The 21,227-nt window shown below is 37.5% G+C and overlaps 1 protein-coding gene across 3 annotated transcripts in view; it reads left to right on the top strand.

Annotated features, from left to right (window-relative positions):
* LOC131229725 (polyadenylate-binding protein 2-like) overlaps nucleotides 1-21,227 on the top strand; it is a 48,495-nt gene that overhangs the window by 7,912 nt on the left and 19,356 nt on the right. The window contains exons 2-6 of one of the 3 annotated variants that reach the window (XM_058225720.1): nucleotides 4,923-5,041; nucleotides 5,185-5,841; nucleotides 5,969-6,046; nucleotides 6,136-6,225; nucleotides 19,163-19,300. In XM_058225720.1, the coding sequence (XP_058081703.1) occupies nucleotides 4,923-5,041; nucleotides 5,185-5,841; nucleotides 5,969-6,046; nucleotides 6,136-6,225; nucleotides 19,163-19,300 (1,082 nt within the window). Of the gene's footprint in view, nucleotides 1-4,901; nucleotides 5,042-5,184; nucleotides 5,842-5,968; nucleotides 6,047-6,135; nucleotides 6,226-19,162; nucleotides 19,301-21,227 lie in introns of all 3 variants that reach the window. The other 2 variants (XM_058225722.1, XM_058225721.1) reach the window with 2 other exon arrangements.

Below are 21,227 nucleotides of genomic sequence, written 5' to 3'. Positions count from 1 at the left end.
ATATCGTCGATATTTAAAACATTCCATGCATGTGGCTTGGGAAACTGTGTTACTTTGCTAGAATCAGTGTTCGAAATATCGCTATTGCGCAATGTATCGCACTCTTGGGATACAGATACGTATCGGTTATCGCACGGGGTATATCATTTGTATCGCATAATTTATCGCACTTTTTGGGAAACATGGGGAAACATTGGGAAAATGGTTGAATTTTTCAATGAAACTTCAGAGATTATTAAAAAAGATCTTAATACATATTTTTCAATCATAAAGTCTCAAAAAAGAAGTGCACATAATAGGTTTCCTTTGTATATGGTCCTAAGCTATGCATTGTTCGATTGAGCTAATACAACTATATTCAAGATCCACCCCCCGTCCATCCATTTTTCCATATTATTTCAAGACATTATGCAAAAAATAAAGAAGATCCAATAATTAGGTAGACCATACCATAGGAAACAATGGTGATTGAACATTAGTGGGCCACAAAAGTTTTGCACTTAAATACGCTCTTATAGTATTAAATAAACTCTGTTGGGCCCATCGTGAATGTACATGGTTTATGCACGTTGTCCATCCATTTTTCTAGCTCATTCTAAGGGTTAAGCACAAAATTGAAACATATCCAAAGCTCAAATGGACCACACAAAATAGTAGGAATAATGATTTCCATCGTTGAAACCTTCCTAGGGCCTACAATGATGTTTATTTTTCATCGAACCTATTCATAAGATCACAAAGACATGGATGAAGGAAAAGAACAAATATCAGCTTGATCCCAAACTTCTTTGGCCTCAAGGATTTGTTAATGGTAAATGTTCATTTTGCACTGTTTTCTATGGTGTGGTCCACTTGAGCTTTGGATATGCTTCATTTTTAGGCTAAAACCATAAAATTATCTGGTAAAATGGACGGATGGAGTGGATAAAATACATGAATTATAATGGGCCCCACAAAGTTTACATGAATTATAATGGCCCCACGAATATTTCAAGTGTTAACGTTCAATCCTCACGTTTTCAGCGCACTTGAGTATCAGATCCTGCTCATTTTTGACCCCATCTCCTAAAATGATCTCACAAAACAAATCAACGGAGTGGATTCCTGGCAAACATCATAGTGGGCCCCACCTTAGGTTCCAATAGCAGGAACTTCCTTGGAAAGGCTTTAATAGGAAATCCGTGTCCGGCACTGACACTACTCAAGCTCGAGCTGTACAAACATTTCAATGTTACATGGCCCCACAATAATGTATTTATTATATCTATATTGTTCGTGCATTTGGAGAAATCATTTTAAATCATGAAATAAAAAATGAGTCATATCCAAAGCTTAAGTGGACCACACCACAAATAACAATGGGGATTGATTGTCATCGTTAAAACATTCGTAGGGCCCACCATAACGTTTATTTTCCATCCAATCTGTTAATTTGGTCACACAGACCTGGATGAAGAGGAAAAATAAATATCATATTGAACCAAAACTTCTGTGACCCCCAAAAGGGTTTTAATGGTAGACGTTCAATCTCCCACTGCTGTTTGCAGTGTGGTCCACTTGAAATTTGGATGTCTTATTTTTTAGCTCAAGCCTTACGAAGAGCTCGCCAAATGGAAGAATGGTCTAGATATAAAACATAGCTCATGGTGGGACCCATAGAACTTTGTGACGTCAACACACCAACTCAGTCGTGTGGTACGGTACCCCTTTCCTTAAAAAGGGCTCGATCACTCTTTAAAAAAAAAAAAAAAAAAAAAAAAGAGGCAGAGGAAGGTCGAAACCCTAAAATTTCTTCCGGAACCCTAAAATTTCTCTCATATCTCAAGTATCGGCTAGGATTTCGATAGATTTCTCTTCAAAATCGGAGATTTTATCTGCGGTAACCTACTTCGATTCGAATGGCCCACCAAACGGAAGCTTCCGATCATGGCGATCTCTTCTAAAAGTATCGAAATCCGTCATCTGGTTTTTTTTTTTTCCCCATTTTTTCGGATAATGATGCTATCCTGAACGATATTTGGCCTATTTTTTTTTTTTTTTTTTACTTTTTGGTATCTTTCGAAGGATATCATATTGCTGGACTACGATACCGATAATATCGGCCGATAGTATCGATATTTCGAACACTGGCTAGAATAACCAATATATACATATTTGATGTATAATAGAGAACTTCCAACCTTTTTAGTGCATGTGACATCTGACCCTTCCAATAGGTTAGCCCCACCATGAGGATCACCTAGTACAAAAGTCAGCCTTAACGACTCATCGACAATGTTTTAAATAGCTTATGCTATGTAGCATGTAGCTCAACCTTAACACTAGGTTACTTGTGAAAATAGCTTAAGTCGAATGTAGTGTGCACTACATGCTAATTTTCCCATGCTGCACGCTACATAAGCCCATGCTACATGCTACATGGCTTACACTACATGTTATTTTTAATGTTTTCAGTTTTCAGTGATTTGTTATCTTTTTCTATTTTCAATAAAATTTAGTTAATCATTTCAGGGACTTGAGTAAAATAATAGAACTAACAATATTAAACTAGTCACGTTGCTCTTTCTTTATCTTGATTATCTGTCCTATTTTTCTTATTATTTTAGATTGTGTTTAGTTCTACCAAATATCATGAAATTTCATCAGTCTAATTTGGTGCAAAATGTCATGAAATTTCATGATATTTGGTGCAACAAATTGCAACCTTAATTAAAAATCTAGTAGCATGTAGTTTATGCTACATGTTTATGCGTCATGCTTCAGAGGAGTGAAAGCTACACCACACTATTCCCTATTTAAAACATTACTCATCTGGTAGGTCGCACCATAGAAAACAATATCCAGTAGTCATTGATGGTAGCAAAATACAGGTGTGGTCGACTAGGTAAGTAGATATGGCTGTTTTTTGCACAAGGTGATCCCCATGGTGGGAGCAACCAACCGGACAGGTTGGACATAGCACACTTATGAAAGGTTGGAAGTTATCCACTAGGTGGACCATAAGTAGAGTCCAACTGGTTGGACTTGGGACCTCTATATAATATCACTATTAAAACTAACTAGACCCAACCCCATCTGATTTTGATTGGGTCCAAGTTGATGGTTCCCACCCAAACCTGAATACATACATACATATATATATATATATATAATATTATAATATTACTATTAAAACTAATTGCACCAAGATGACTGGATTTTAACTGGCTCCAAGTTGGTGGGCCCAACCCAAACCCAACTAGACCTTTACCTGACCTGATTTCTCAACAGGTCCAAAACAGTGGACCAAGCCATTAAAATTGGTCAGGTCCATAGGGATAACTAGGGCTGAAAGTTGGACTGGTTGGGTCGGGTTGTGCTCAACCTTAGCCCAATCCAAGGTTCTTATAACCCAACCCAACCTCGGGTTGGGAATTCTCAACCCAAGCCCAACCCAGACATGCTCGGTTGGGTTGGTCGGGTTGGCTCATGCCCTCAAACGATCTCTCCAAATGGATGGACGGTGTGGATAGAACACATACATCATGGTGGGGCCCACAGAAGTTGGTGACGTCATTTCGTAGGAGTAAGTTTTAATAAAACGTTCTCTCTGGAAGCGGAATCGATCTGGATGTGGATTTCCTACAAAGGTGATTGACCATAAACGGGCCACAAAAGTTTTTGATCAAGCTGATATTTGTTTTCTTCCCTTCATCCAGGCTTATGTGAACTTGCCAACAGATTGGATGATGAACGAGGAAAATAAGCCTCACGGTTGGCCCTAGGAAACTTTCAACGGTAGTGTGTTCAATCCCTATTGCTTTCTGTGTTGTGGTCCACTTGAGCTTTGAATGTGCCTCATTTTTGGGGTCATGCTCTAGAATGATTTGTAGAAATTGATGGACGGGCTGGATCTAAAACACAAATTATTGTGGGGCCAGAGAAGTTCCACACGTTTAAGGTCGTGTTGTGTAGCATGCAATCTATTTGGGAGAGAGAAATCTGGCATATCTTGTTAGCTTGAGTCATCGGAAATGACGTGGACCAATGAGACGTGATGACACTGGAATTTCCTGTGCCTTCAACACAGACGATCTGCACTCAATTATAATTTACAAGTTACTTAGCTATCGATTTGGTTCGGGTTGGGTTGGGCAACTTGAGACGTCAAGCTAAACCCGACAGAAATTTTATTGGGTTGGTGTTTGTATAGCCTGAGACCGAATCCCAAACATCCTGCCGGAGCCCAACCCAATGTCAGGTCGGTCAGGTTGAACCCTCCCGACTTTCAGCCCTCGGGATAAGTGTGGGTCCAGGTACCCTATGACAGCCCTATAGAAGATGAAAAAGTTCCTCAATTGTTATGTGCCATTTTAATTAATTTATTGAAAGATAATCCTAGATTAATGCTTGATATGAATGTTAATTTGCTATTGATTATTGCGGATATTAGATAGTCAAAATAGAAAAGAAGAAAAATAGATAGTTCCTACTACAACATTAGCTTGTGATTGTATAATATCTGATGTAATTCGAAGCAGTTAATGATAAGGAAAATCTACTTTGGTTAAGGAATGGTTTCCATTTCAAGTCTTAATTTGATCAATTATTAAAGTGAAGTTTATAAAAAGTGAAATGCAGGAAGGTCTTACATCATTCTATATGACTCATAAAGCAATAAACGGAAGATAATACTGGGAAGATGCATATCCATAATGTATCTTTGTTCTACATATTGATATTGTTGGATTTGTATCCATGTGTAGAACCATCATATTGATATAACATAGAACTGTGTTGTGAGTCCAGCACTTGTATGATGTGATATATCCTACTTGTATGGAAGTGTACGATCCAGTTCTTTTGTGGTTGTGTTTGCCATAATTTCGAGATGAATTTAATGACTTTCTGTCCCTAACTAGTGTGGTTAATGATGATGGCAGCGGCAAGGGCACTGGAAATGCTGAATTTCACCCCTCTCAACGGCAAGCCTATCCGTATAATGTATTCTCACCGAGACCCTAGTATTCGTAAAAGCGGGGCCGCTAATATATTTATTAAGGTATTTTTTTTTTTTTTGGGTCCATTTCTAGAGGTTACATTCAGATTTGAGGGTTCCATCTGGGTTCAAACTCTGATGGGATGTGTGCAATGTTTCATTTATTCCTTTCTTATCTGAAACTTCCAACGCACTTATTTTCACAGAATTTGGACAAGGCAATAGATAACAAAGCGCTTCATGATACATTTTCTGTATTTGGTAACATCCTCTCATGCAAGATCGCTACAGATCCATCTGGTCAGTCAAAGGGCTATGGGTTTGTTCAATTTGAGCAAGAGGAGGCAGCCCAAAATGCCATAGACAAGCTGAATGGCATGCTTCTTAATGATAAACAAGTTTATGTTGGACCTTTCCTTCGTAAGCAGGAACGAGATATCGCTGCAACCAAGACAAAATTTAATAATGTCTTTGTCAAAAATCTCTCTGAATATACAACGGAGGAAGATCTGAAGAAAGTTTTTGGCGAGTATGGAACACTTACTAGTGTTGTAGTAATGAGGGAAGGAGATGGCAAGTCGAAGTGTTTTGGATTTGTCAACTTTGAGAATGCGGATGATGCTGCTCAATCAGTTGAAGCTCTTAATGGAAAGAAATTCGATGATAAGGAGTGGTATGTTGGAAAAGCACAGAAGAAGTCTGAAAGAGAGATGGAGTTGAAAGGGCGGTTTGATCAGAGTATGAAGGAGGTGGCAGACAAATTCCAAGGTGTGAACTTGTACTTGAAGAACTTGGATGACAGCATTGGTGACGATAAACTTAGAGAATTGTTCTCTGAGTTTGGTACAATTACATCATGCAAGGTGAGTAGTAAGGTCTCCTGAATAGCATATAGCATTTGGTTGTCAGCTTACTGTCCTCTTTGTTGGAGGCTTCTCAATGTTTTTTTTTTTTTTTTTTTTTTTTCCATCTTTGTGAAAATTTGAACAGGTTATGCGGGATCCTAATGGCGTAAGTAGAGGATCAGGATTTGTTGCATTCTCGACTCCTGAAGAAGCATCTCGAGCTGTAAGTTGATGTTCTCTTCTTGAGTCCTTTTGAAGATTTTATCATTGACCAATGTATTTATTTATTACTATTGTTATTTTGTCTTCTAGCTCGCGGAGATGAATGGTAAAATCGTTGTTAGCAAACCTCTCTATGTTGCACTTGCGCAGCGTAAAGAGGACAGAAGAGCAAGGCTACAGGTAACTTCTTTCTGATTGTTTGGTTCATTGAGAATGATGCAGATATACTTGTCATTTTTATGCCAATATATTGAGAAAGATCACCTGCCTGAGTCAATTTTATTCATAATTCTGTTGCTTTCTTTGCAAAAGTTGTGAACTCAAATTGTGTTCAGTTAAACATTCTTTGACTGTAGCTTCTACTGTTTCCCTCTGCTAGATTTTTTATGGAACAGTCACCATATTTGGCTGTATCCCTTATTTCAAAGGATTGACAGGCTCCTTTTTATGCTACCTTCTGGAAAAATATATTTCCTTTTTTTTTTTTTTTTTTTTTCACTTCTTTAGTTTATGCAAAAGAGTTGACAATGGTAAAATTGTATTATTTTCTGTTTTTCTGTTGCATGCATGTTTTGTTTCCTGGATCCAGTGAAGGTCCAATCTCTGCTGCTATAATTAGTATTGAGTATGGCTGTCAATCAGCTTGGCTGGGTGTTGGGCTTTTGGGCCTTGCCCTCTGTGTTGGGCCTGGGCTGGAATATTAGGGTGGGGCCTAAGCCTAAAGTTTAAGCCCATTTATTAATCAGGCTAGGATCAGGCTGTGGCTACGAGCTCGTCGGCTTGTCCCAGGTCGGTATGTTTAGGCTTTTAAGGGCACTTGCTAATATATCATGCACTGTGGGGGCACACTTAATGAAAAGCCTGTATATTGCACAAATGCGGGTGTGGTAGGGCTCAGGCTTGTGCTGGGGCTATGCATAACTGTCATGGGCTGGTCTCCTTCCTAGATTTACTTTTCTGGCTAGGCTTTTGGATAGGCATCGGCCTGGCCCAGGCTCAGCCCGTTGATGGCCCCAGTATCTATGAAGAGCCTCTATCTTGTACAATGGTGGGTGTGGTCAGGCTCAGGCTTGGTCTAGGGCTGTTCATGATTGTCATGGGCTGGGCTCAAGATTTACTTTGCTGGCCATGCTTTTGGATAGGCATCAGCCTGTTGACGGCCCAAGTATCAGGATGCTAATCCTGTGCATGGGGAATCATTATACATTTTAATGGATTCTTGTATTTCTTTATTTTTTGTTATAATCTTTGTCATAGACGTCTTTCCATCTTCATAATTTCTTGGATTGGCACTTGGTTGATCTATTTCATCATCATACATTGTTTACATGCAACTTCCAAAGCATAGTATGGAAATTTGTCCAATACAACTTGATATCGTTGAAGTTGCATTGTGGAAGTTTCCTTCCAATCTGTTCTGAGTCGGACCTACTGCATGTCAAAATGTCCTGACCAGGCTTGGCTTGTCCAGTTTCAGGATGAGTCACACCAAATATGGATGTTAGAATGAATCACAAACTATTCTCCTGAGCAAAAAAAAGTTATAGAACTTATCACAAGTGAGTCGCCTGAGCAAAAAAATTGTAGAACGTAAAATTTCAGGGCCGATTACATTATTGACCCTGTACAACTTATAAACCCTAGCCTTTTCATTATCCTATTTTGTGTTCTTGTTCTATCCCTCTGTTGGCGCGGTATAACTTATCGCTCATCTCTCTCATCCTTATTAGTTATTTATTTCCCCCCAACCACCACCACACACGCACATACACACACACCAGCTGCTCTGCTACCATTTCGTGTTTTGATTTCTGGGCCTCACTATTTGGTTTCCTTTTCTTTTCGTTTTATACTTTAAACCAAATGGATAGACCGTGAATGTTGGGGGTTCCTCTGATCCTCCAGATTGGGCCATATTTTAATAAAATTGCATTTTACTGGTCCATGTTTGGCCTTTTTTTCTGATTTTTATTATTTTTCAATCTTTTCTGATTATATTAAGTTTTCTGATTTGTAATTGTTTTTATTGATTATATGTATTGGGTGAGCAACTTGTTTGAATTCTGATGATTCATATCAGTCTGGCAAGTTGTATTGATTCCTGAACCACTCTGAAACCGATGTTTATTACAATGTCTCAAAGTCTAGTCATTCTGTCCTCCGTGTGTGAATATTCAATATTGAATGTTTTGCTCTTGGACAGCAGAAATGACTTAAATCTTATTGCTTCTTTTCAAGTTCTCATCTAGATAAACAAAAAGGCTGCGTGAAAAAAAATTGAGATGCAAGGATAGGGGATGAAGTTGCAAAAGGCAGAATCTTAAAGAGCCATACTTTAAAGAGGGCAATTTCATAATTGCTCTCATTATAACTAATTTGGCTAATTGTGAGAGCAATTTCATAATTGCTCTCATTATGAACAATTTGGCTAATTATAATTAGCATATTTCACTGAGCTTTATGTAATCCAGATCATCCATCCTATGGGTTGGCCATAAATGACAATCTAGTATCCCCAACCATTATGTCATAGGTTATCCAAAGTTTAAAGTCTTGAGCTTGGCCTAAAAGTTGGTTAGTCTGTTCCCAAATTCTGCTAATCAAGTCGTTGACATTATTGGTTAAATTGCGTCTCATAAAGAGCAAAAGGAAAAAAAATCTAAAGAAAATGTGAACATTTCGATTTCATTATTTGTTTTTATTTATTTATTTATATATATTGATACAAGCTGAAAGCTCTAAGAGGGCAAAAGGGGAAGGCCGGCATGGGTGGAGGTAGTAAGGAAAGACTTCATGGCCTATGGTTTGATTGAAGTTATGTCCCTCGATAGATTGGAATAGTGGAACAAGATTCATGTAGCTGATCCCAATTTCATGATATTTTGCACCAAGTTAAGACTGATTAATATTGAAATTTAATGAGATTTCATGAGATTTGGTGCAACCAAACACAACCTAAAGGAATAGGAAAGGGCAATGAGTATAAAGGTAAATAAATTTTGACATGGCCCATTTAAGAATTTAGTCAGAATTTTGGACCCAGATCCAACCCATTAAAATTCAGATCTGATTCGCGTTGGGTCCAAGTAAAAAAATAACAAACCCATTTAATGGGTTGGGTTTGGTTCAACTATAAAAATTACAATTGGATTTTCAAAATAATAATAATGTTCTAGACCATAGTTTGCAAACTAGATGTGTTGAGCAGGGACTCATATGAGTCAAACCTGGCTTGTCCACCATGCTGGTCACTGGGTTAGTGGAACTAGGAAAGTTGTTGTTTGAGTCAACATGTGACTTGGTTGGCTCCGCAAATTGAAATAGGTCGGGGAGTTGAATAGTGGCGGAAAAAAGTAACTAAAAAAATTGTTATTCATTCGTAGTTACCAAAAAATAGAAATCATTCAAATTGTAAGTTGCCAAAAAAAAAAAAAAACCATTTGTCCGTCCCTTAGATTTTCTAAAAAGTTTTTATTGGAAAAATGAAGGATAAGGAGAAGAAAGAGGTAACATTCTTGTCCTTTTGTTCTCTATTTTTGTAATTTTTCTTCATCATTTTTTTTTCTAAAGAGGTGGTATGGGCATGCATCCACTAAAATATTATTTACCTTTGTCGATTCATGACAGTGTGCACTAATTGGATGGTTTGGATCAACGAAACATGGTATTCTATGGGACTATTTATAGCTGAGCCTACCTGAAATATAGTTTGTATTAGTGTTTCAAATAGCGCCCGTAGCGTAGCGGTAGCGCACGCTACGTAGCGTCCCAAATAGCGTAAATCGTCGTAGTGTACGCTACAGCTACGTAGCGCGTAGTGTCCGTAGCGTAAGCTACCATGTATTTTTTCACTATTTTAGTTTTTTTTAATTATTTTTTTTTCACGTTTTCTTTGTTTCTAATGTTGAGGAATGTGACACTTGTATTGTACTTGATACTTTTAACCTATGAGATTTTTATTTCTTTTCATAATTGTGACTTGTGGTTTCAATTAGACATTATTAATTAAAGTGGTTTGCTTAGGAAGTTGTTGATGTGATAATTATTTGATTTGGCTTATGTATGTGGATTGGCTTTTGATAAATGATAACTAATAACTTTTTTGAACATGCTTATAATTGACAAAATGAATCATCTTTTAGGCATTTATATATTTTTTCCCCCTTTTTTTCACTATTTATTATATTTGTCCTATTTTTAAATTCAAAAATAGAAATATCATGTAGCTTACGCTACACGCTATAGAGGGCTGAGCGCTACGCGTCACGCTACCGCTATTTAAAACACTGGTTTGTATATATTTTCATATTTTTTAATTTATTCATAATAAAAATAATAAAAAAATATTTTTTGACCAACTTTATTCCAGCCTGGTGACTGACCGAGTCTGAGCTTTGAGTCCTGGTCAACGAACTATGTTCCAGACCATTCAATTGGTGGTGGCTATCAGTTTTGATGGTAATGAATAAAATGGCCAGTAGTGAAAAACTCCAAATTCAATTAGTAATCATATAGTTAGGATTGTCCAATTTGTATTGTTTTTTCTTTTTCTTTTTTGTATATTTTCCACCTGCATTGGGCCCACAATTTGCTGTCGTGATTACTACTGGTAGTGGATGGGTGACTGTGTTTTAAAAGGTGGTGAGCCATTGTTGTAGTCTAGCTAAAAAAACCTGTGCTTTACGTACTTATTCTTGGGTCTGGGTTTGGGCGATTTTAGCATGAACCAAGTTGGAACCATTTTAAAAAAAAAGTGTTCATGCTAGGTTGTTGGGTTGTCTTTAAGAGGGTCTAGACCTGACCCATTTAGTAATTTTGGGTAGATTTGGACCCATATCCACTGCATGGGTAAAAATTTTGGACCGAGACCCACTAATTGTTCACTCATTCCAATGATCCGTTGGGTTGACCCAACCCATTTGCACCCCCAAATCTAATATTCCAAACTATTACATCACTGGTTATCAAAAGTTCGGGCTTGTATTGAACATTGGTTACATCTTATGCTTGAGATGAATACCTTTTAAGTACTAGTAGTTGCTGAGACACACTAATTGTCCGGTCATTCCAATGATCTGTTGGGTTGACCCAACCCATTTGCACCCCCAAATCTAATATTCCAAACTGTTACATCACTGGTTATCAAAAGTTCAAAAAATTGGGCTTGACTTGAACATTGGTTACATCTTATGCTTGAGATGAATACCTTTTAAGTAGTTGCTGAGATTTAAAAGGCTATCAGTTTTCATACTTTTTGACAAGCAATAACAATTTGTTAGTTAAAAAAAAGGTTAAGTACTAGTGTACTACTTATTAAGGTAATGAATAGTAGTCTGACATATGAAGAATGTCATACGACTACTTAGCCAAGCATTTTGCCAAGGATCGAGGGCTCCTTAGGGTCCAGGCTAAAAGAAATATAAAAGGTGAGATTGACTCCTGGCTTAGTTTACACTATGTCTAAAACATTGTTTCCAAGGAATTGCCCTGATCCAAAAACCAAACAATAGCATTGATGCAACCAGACGGTGCAATCCTCGATTCAGATTTGAGATCACAGTATGATTGCCATAGTGTCACAGGATCATCAAGGTATCTCACCAAGAAGAAATCTCACCTTGGATTAGGACACTTTAGTCATGATCCATTCCCTTAGGATTTTTAAATGCCGCTTCCCGAGGTGCCATCTTAAATTATTTCATTGATTCTACAAACTTCTAAGTATAACCAAATCTACTTAGACATTGGCTTGTAGTGGTAGGTAGTGTGTGGAGCATTGGTATAGTTATGTGTATTGATTATTGGGGATACAGAATGTATTGGTATTGCTGATACTCAGAAAAATATCAGAGTCTGAGGGAAACTTTGGGGACACGTCAGGAAAAGGGTGGATGTTTTTAGTGAAATTTCAGGAGATGTTAAAAGACTCATGTTTACATATGTAGGAATCAAAATATTGTAAAATAATTGTATATATTATGTTTCGATTTTACAGAGGACTAACCATGCGTTGTTGGAAAAATCACTATAAAATAAATATACAAAATTTGTATCCAATCAATTGATTGGCCAACAAATTAATATATGAAATTTCCAGATTAATTAATATTGAATAACACATTTTCCAACATAAAAAAAAAAACTAGGATTTTCTCAATTTCTCACAATTTTCAGTTTAAATATTATTTTTCACCAAAAATTCATGTCAATTCATGAAAATCATGCATAGACATGGATTTCTGTTGCAATCCATGTTAACTTCTGAAGAAAAAAAATAAAATTTCTATGGATTTTTTTATTTTTTATTATCACCTTTTAGTTTTGGCCCGTCCTTGTTTTGAGTCGAGACTTTTTCCCAAATCCGAACTTCTATATAATAAAAACCAATTGTGATTGAAATCACCTAAGGAACCAAGTTCCAAGCGAAAAAATCCTTAAAAATGGAGATTTTTTGGGGTTTTTGAAAAATTTCCTTACTTCAGTTAATTTTCACCTATTTATAGATGTTTCCCTAGTATTGTGGATATTATCGATGGTATCGCCTATACTACGCAACTTTTATAAGGGATTCTCCCCATAATCCAAACTTCTATTTAATAAAAACAAATGGTGATTGAAATCACCTAATGAACAAAATTCCAAAAGAAAAAAATCCTTAAAAATGGAGATTTTTTGGGGTTTTTGAAAATTGGACAATTATGATGAGTTCATCAATACCAACTAGCTAAAAGTCATGTTTTTTGGAAACGGGCCTGCAGGAGTTGGGGTATTGTTAGAGATAGTAATGGGGTAGTTGTTTGGTCCAGTTGAGTAACAACTCAAGTTTTGCAGAGGCAGCCTTGTTACAGGTGGTGAAAATTGTTGTTAAGTCTTTTTCCAGTTTTTGATGGAGGGAGATCAGTAATGTGATCTCTTGGGCACAGTTGGATGTTTGCCTGTGGAGGGGGCTGACATGGTTGAAGAGTCATGGGATCTGTTCGCTGGAAAGCCTGTAACCTTCTCTGCTATTTCCAGGTGTGCAAATGAGCAGGTGGATGGTCTGGCTAAGAGTGGTGCAATGATGACAGATTTGCTGGTATTGGTGAGCAGTTAAGCTGCAGTTAGTGTACTGGGCTGCTGGTTGTGTTTCTATCTGTGTTTTTTTGGTGTAGTTTTTCCATTTTGCCTTGGGATGTTGTCATTTTGGTCTTTTTGGTGGCCGTTGTTGCTTGATTTTTTCTCTCTTTCTTTTACAATCATTAACAATAAAAAAGAGAGATCAGTGGTCACCATGGTTAGTAGGTGGAACATTCTGTAGAGACGGATCATTTAGATAGGAATTTCTTGAAAAAGGAAGGATTTGGGAGAGTCGGAGAATGATATTAACTCACTATTTGATTACTTATATTCCTTTTTGCTCACACCCATAGAAATTCTAATAAATTTAGTTGAAGTTTCCTAACTTGACATTATTTATACTAAAAATATACTTCTTCTTCCTTCCTTTCTGTCTCTGAATTTGTTGTGTTTTTCCTTAACTGAATTTTGACTAAATCAAACACAGACGTTCCCAATACCATTTTTTGCCATATGGCATTTTAAAACTATGGGCGCAACAATCGAAACACCTTTGAAGGGTATTTTTGATCAAACATGGCAAAAAAAAATTCTTCTCACCCCAAGGGATGGCTTGTGGTTCTAAGGGCTGATCTGGTGAAGGGTGATTTGGATTGCCAGTCTAAGGGTTGGGATGAGGGGTTGATTTGGTTTAGAAATGTAGTTGGAAGGTTTCCTTTTTATTTATTTATTTTTGGTTGGGGGTTATATGGTTGTGATTTGTTGATGGATGGAGCTGAATTTCAGATTTGAGAATGTGAATCTAACCTAAGGATTATACTACCATTCTGATTTGGTGGCGTAAAGGAGCTGGGTTTTTGTATATCGTTGGGTCTAGAGGTTCTTATTTCGTATGGTTGAGATTTGGGTTTAGATCTATATTGAGGTGAGATAGATGGGCCGATTTATTTACAGTGAGTTAACTACATCGGTTCAGAGGAAAGTGGTACCCTTGTCAACTTAAATTATACCATACCCAGAACGATTAACTCCTTACTGCAGGTTCGGAATTTGGGGTTTCAAGGTGAAAGGAAAATGTCCTTTGGCATGTCTCCCTTGAATGTGTGGAGTGGTCTTCACGGAGAGAACGCAATGATAAAACATTTTACGAAAGATTTGCCTCCATGGAAGATATGTCCCGAAGGTTGAGGAGGGGATCAATGTATGGGCTTTGGAAAGTTTTTTTTTTTTTTTTCGAGGAGCTGGGACATCTATTTTTAATTTTGTAGTTTGGGACTGGGACTTGGAATGATTTCTCATTATCCTTTTTTCTTGGCCTTTTTGCTTTTTCTTCTTTCGCCTTAACCTTGATAAATTTGATTGTTACCGCCCAAACACAAAAAAAAGGATCGGGATATGGGTGGCCGCTAGGGCTTATTTTGGAAAGGAGGGTGGAGCCTAAATTACTATGACGATTATGGTTAAAGGTAGAAGAAAGGAAGAAAATGTTGATGCCCAAGAGTAGAACTTTCTTCGGTTCCAAAAATGATGCACTAGATGGTTTAGTCTTTGATCTTCATGTGAGAGAGATAGGTAGAGTCACATTAACATTGCCATAGCATTGCACCAACGGCCTTCAAGGCATCTTATGAAAATGCAACCCCACTGGATTTAGTAAGATGCATCCCTTCTTAACACTCATGAAATAACAAAGTTTTCATTTATTCTCAAATTCAACATAGGCTAAGAGAATCACATGCCACATATCTTGTTCTACATTGGCATTGCTTAAGTGACACACATGGCTACTGTCAGTGTTATCCGGTTGCAAAACACATTGAGATTGATTGCATTTTATTCATGATACACATCAATTGTAAATCACAATGTGTTTGACGCATGGTGTTTTGTATTCATTGCGATAAGGCCGTAAAGGCTAATACGTATAGGTAATGGTCGTGACCCTTATGCGATGTTTTAAATATTGTTATCTCATCATGTATCCCACCCTTGGGATACAGATACATATCGGTTGTTGCATGGGATATATTGGTTGTATCCACAGTGTGCCGTAAAGGCCGTTACGGGGCCATAAAGGCCGTTACGTAAAGGTAACGGTGGCAACCGTTACACGTTACGGGGTTGTAACGGCCGTAACCTATTAACAACACGTTACATCCCCTATAAAGGCCATAATAGCTCCATAATGGTCTATTACAGGATATATATAGGTTTTTCATACTTTTTAATCAACATTATGGGGCAGATATATGTTTTTCAGGGTTTTTTTTTCCAGTAAATAAAAAATAAAAAAGAGAGACCGTAATGGCCGTTGCAGGGCCGTAACAGCCGTTATGCCCCGTATCGTAAAGGTAATGGTGGTGGTTGTTACAACCACCGTTACCGTTACGGAGCACTTGTATTACATAATGTATCGTTGTTGTTGGGAAACATGGGAACAATGGGAAATTGGTCGAAATTTTCAATGAAACTCCAGGGATTGTTGTAAAAGACATCAATAAACACTTAGAAATTAGAACATTACAAAAAAAAGTGCACATAATAGGGGTTTCCTATGTATAGAGTCTTAATACATGCGCTTTCCAATTGAACTAATGCAAGTATATTCAAAGTCTATTAATATAATTTATAAACGTAAGAAGACATGTATGGAAACACAAGCAATACATTCAAAAGCAAAAGAAGAATCATAGATCAGGTTATGTCTTTATTTTTGTGTTTGGATACAAAGATTGCAACTGAATTGCGAAAAATTGAGAAATTTTGATTTTTCTCAATTTTCCACTACTTCACCCATCTCCCCTAAATCTTGAAATCGAAGTTCCAAATTGATGATTTTTCATGGAAAATATAAAGAATTATAGATTTGTAACCATTTGACATTGGTTTAACACGATTTGCAACAAAAACATGGATCGAAAATCGGAAATGCTCACTGGATCGAATAGGTGGGATATATCAACACTAACTGTGCGTTTTGTATCACATAGGTGGGATACAAGATATATCATCGGATATATCGGCTGATATCGTCGATATTTAAAACAATGCCCTTATGCGATACGGAGGTGAAATGGGGTAGTTGGTTTTTTGGGACCGTATCGGCCTTTACAGGTGCCCCTAATGGCCATTATGAGCCATAGCGACCGTTACCCCCGTAAAGGTCGAAAAATGAGCACTTTTGTTTTTAATGTAAATCCATTTCTCTCTCTCTCTCTCTCTCTCTTTTTAAATCACTTTTCTCATTCCAAAAACTTTTCTAGATCATTCTACATCAGATTCTGACCACTTGTACTACAGTTTTCAGGATTAAAATAGTAGATTGAGGCGATTTATGAATAGAAGCTCCTAGTTTTCAGGATTAAAATAGCAGATTGAGGCAATTTAGGCGAATAGATGCTCCGATGGCCATTTTTTCAAAATATCGAAAAAGTGATACATATGCATTTTTTTTTTTTTTTTTTTTCCGATTTCTAATTCTAATGATTGATTGTGATGTGTAAACATTAGAGAACCACATTCATAAATTCAACAGACAACCTAATACAACGATCACCAAAGAGTGGACCGTTTCGCCACCATAAACATGTTTAAAACGAACAATGTATACATATTTGGAATATTTACATTATTCTAGATTTTCTAGATTTTTTTTTTTCTAGATTTTTTTGGACAAATTTTTTGTCAACCGTTATGGGGTTCGTAATGGTTGTTATGCCCCCATATCAGCAATTATGACTGATACCCGTATCGGTAATGACAATGACCGTTACGTCCATCGTTAACGATACCGAATATCTTGGTTTGACCCTATGTCAGCCATTAATTAGTTGGTGTCTCAAACGAAGGGCTATTCCTAGATTGCCCAACTTGAGGGAAAACTATTGAGTAAAGACAGTATTCTTTATTTGTCGTCAAGTCACTGTTGTTTATTTGTTATCTTCACACACACACACACACACACACACACACACACATATATATATATATATATATATATATTTTAAATTCTTTTCTTCAATGTTGTATGCAAGGAATTTGACTGGAACTTAGTGTTCCAGTATTCAAGATATAATTTGAGAAATTAAAAATACGCCACCAAAATACCAAGTGTTCAAAACCCTTCAAAAGAGGGCCCACACCCTAAACAATCCTCCGAAGTCTAAGGCTGAGAAAGCAATAAACAGCCCTTAACATACCTCTAATGAAAACTTGAGTTCTAGAAAATCACAACTCTCAGAAAAAATAATTCTAATAACCTTACCTTTTTTTTTGTCAGAAAATGTCTCAACAGATCCCAACTGATCCATCCATGCTCACAGCCATAGATTCTGGTAAGATGTTCCAAGTAAACTCGAACAGGAAAACTCCCATTTCTTGAAATCCATGCATCCTATTGACATTTTGTCAAAGTTGAGGTTGGGCATTTACCACTGACTACCTATGATGCTGTCATATCATCATGACCTTGGATTTGATGCACATTGTAGGAGGCATTCCAAATTGAAATTTGGTGGTTTGGTTGGACCTGCTTTTGATCACATTTGACCATTTCAACTTGTGCCTTTGGCACCCATCTGAGTTATGTTTTAGGATTGTTATGGATCACATCAACCTGTTTGAGTTTCCCTGAAACATGGATAGATGAGCTGCACCAACGGAAGCCAGGAGATCATGGGAACCTTGAATAATGCAATGGAAAATAATTGAAACCAAGGTTGTGTATCACAAGTGTGTACACAGTATGGTATGCTGCTTCCCTACCATGTGGTACACTAGTGGTGGGATCATGTTGGTAACTCCATGGCATACCTGAAGCGTATGCAATATAGTGTTATATATGGTTTGAGGTAGTACATGTCATATGACGAATATTATGAGTTTAGATCTTGCATGAATAATATTGTACCATATACATGCCATCACATAATTTTGTTCGAATGGTCTGCTATTGCATAAGACAACGTATAAATATCTAAGTTTTTAATATAAAATCCACATTAAAACTTCAGCACTAAGTGTATAAATCCATGACTTCAGATAAGTAGCAATCTGGATTGCAAATAACCATAATCTATATCACTCAATTCGGAACAGAAAATACATGGTGGTTGTCGATATCCGATTGAAACAAAGGGATTTATTTATGGTAAATCTTGAAACCTCGTTGGAAGGTGTCATTTGGGTGAATTGTATTGGCCATTGCTGACCAATATGACACATTCCCCTAGGGGAAGCCTTAAATAGGCATAGGTGGGATTATTCAAAGCTCGACAATGAAAGGCTTTGAAGATTCCTTTCAATTGGGTAGACCTTTGGAAGCATGGGGCCTTGAACACGGTGAAGCACCTTGAGCAGGCTCTTCGGAGGCATGGGGCCTTGAACGTGGTGAAGCACCTTGAGCAGGCTCTTCGCCATCAGAATCCCAAAATCTTAAAAAGAAAATCCTTCTAAACAGGACTGCCACAATGTTTGCCACCCACCATCTAGATAAACTCTTTAATAAGAATATTCAGAGATGAGAAAGAATAACTCATGTAAAGTAGTGCCATGGGACATCCCACGTAAAGATCCTCCCAAATCCAGATCCTCTCCCAACCTCTGCAGCCGAAATGCCATTTGTTTAGTCATCACCTCTTCAACCCTTCTTGATGTATCCCCAATTTTAGAAAACTCCTTCACACAAATGAACATCCTACTCCCCTCTACTCATTTTCCCAAAGTGACATAAAAAAAATTTCACGTAGGCTTCTGCTGCAACCCCAAAATTTCACCATCACATAGGTAGCAAGGACAAAATTTTTTGTTTGTTTGTTTTTGTTTTTTGGTTCTCTAATTTTACCCCCAAAAGACCCTTCACTTTTAGCTTTTTGCACCTTGCATTTAATGAGATGGAATTTATGTGCACGCGCGCGCACACAAAGAAGGAGAGAGAGAGAGAGAGAGAGCTTTGGCCAGCTTTTTTTTTTTTCCAGCTCTATTGGCATGTGTCATTTGTTGCATTGCAATATGCTCTAGCTGTTACTTATATACTTTTTAATCTTATAATTAATTTATGTAGGCACAATTTTCACAAATGCGACCAGTTGCAATGGCACCTTCTGTTGCACATCGTGTTCCTATGCATCCCCCCGGTGCTCCTGGCATTGGACAACAAATATTTTATGGTCAGGGCCCCCCAACACTCATTCCTCCGCAGGTAAATTCCTCTACTATTAATGATATATTGTTCTATGACATTTTTTTTTTTTTTTTTTGTGGAAGGGCTTCTTAGTTCCTACATCGAGCATTTATTAACGTGGGAATTTTAAAAAAACAAAATTTAGTGCCTTTTTTTTTTTCCTTTTCTATTTTGGTATCCCATTTGGTCTAAATATGGGTAGTAGATCTAGAAATTAATCAAATGATGAAGTTCAATGTCTTGGAATGGATGGATCAGAGTGGTCAATCTTAAGAAAAAGTATCATAGTGGTTCGGCGAGTTGTGTTTAGATACATTTCAGCCAACTTCAGTTGGGCTCGATGAAAAAGACTACTTTTTGAGTATAATCAAATGCTGGTGTACCCTACTGATTGGAGAAGCTAAGCTTCCAAACAGCCACAGGATTAGCCTGCCAATAATGCCGAAGCTGAAAAATGAGCTAATTCATGCTTTAAAAAAAAAGAAAATCAATCTAATGCCTCTAAGCATTTCCTTCCTATCCATTATAAAGTCTGCCATTGAGACATTGGTACATTCCTCAAAAGTGGGGCCAGCTCAATGTTTATCTTATCTTTAGTGGAAATTACCTTATTTAAAGAAAATAAGGCAACTCAAGATTGCGAGGGAATCTTTGGGCATTGCTTTTAGATAAGCTTCAACTAATTCGCTTTAGTTGGGCCCATAGTTAGCAGAACTCCATAATTTATGACTCATATAATTGACAAAATGTTTAAAACTACTATTTCAGAAGATAGGCAAAAAAGAATAAAAGAGAACTTGTTTTTTTAGTCAAAAAGAACTAAATTTGAATTTATTTATTTATTTATTTATTTTTTTCAATTTCCAATATGCTGTTTTTTTTTTTTTTGGGGGGGGGTAAAGGCGGAAGCTTTTAGTAGTGATTACTCGACTTATATTAGAATACTTGGAAAGAAAGGATTTAAGAGAGACGGTGTGTGTGTGTGTGTGTGTGTGTGTGTGTGTGTGTAGGCAAATCAAGATGGAACTCCTTCGGATTGAAAGCTCTCCCTTCGTGGCATGTTGTGGTCAGATGCCACTCCTTAAGGAGTGGTGGAAATTCATTGATGTCTTACCTCAAAATGCATACGAACATACCCGCATCATTGCTGAGTTTGAGCTTTATCAAACTGATGTGTCTTTCTGCAGTCGGATGTTGAGCTTGCTAGCTCCTTGCCAGCCCTTTTTTAAGTTTCCCATGCTTCTCTCTCTCTCTCTCTCTCTCTCTCTCTCTCGGTAAGGGAGTCTTAGGCTGGGGTTGGTGAAACCCATAGGTTCAGAGTGGACGCGAGTCCTATCTTGCTTGACCGAATGGATTTCGCCTGCTCGAGTCTAATGTATCATACTCTCCTGCGGACAGGCCCCCTCTTCATAAGCCAAAGGCCTAAGACTACTACTACGAGTATAGTAAGTAGTAATAAAGACGACCCTAAGATCCTAATTTGTTTTGCTGTTCATCGGTTGGTTCATTGACTCCGCGTGCGAGGTGTAGCGTAGTCTGGTCAGCGCATCATAGCTCCTCCGAAGGGAAGCGCAATTGATGATATTAAGCAAATGATATTCATACTAAAGGGTCGTTTACAAAACCTTAGCCTCGAGGCTAAGCTGATCTTTTTGGTTCCAGGCGTTCATTCCTAATCCTTTCTGGTTGAACCACCCTCTGATCCTTCCCCGCCTTCTTCCCTCGTATCGTTCTTTCTGGTGTTGGGGTGGCAAGACCCAGCCAGATGATGTCTGCTGGTTGGTAGTGAGAGGACTCTTAGTACCCGCATACCCAAAAGGGGGCGCTTGTTAAAAAACAATCATTTGATTTTGTTTCTTGCTCTCCCTTAGCAACGGGAAAGGCGTATCTATCTGTGGACATTAGTTCCTTCACTTGAGATAGTTGAGTTCGTTTATGAAATTAG

Source organism: Magnolia sinica, chromosome 16 (genome assembly GCF_029962835.1).
Source record: "Magnolia sinica isolate HGM2019 chromosome 16, MsV1, whole genome shotgun sequence".
Taxonomy (NCBI): Eukaryota; Viridiplantae; Streptophyta; class Magnoliopsida; order Magnoliales; family Magnoliaceae; genus Magnolia; species Magnolia sinica.
Note: the sequence above shows the minus strand (reverse complement) of the source record. Positions and strands in the feature narration are given on the sequence as shown.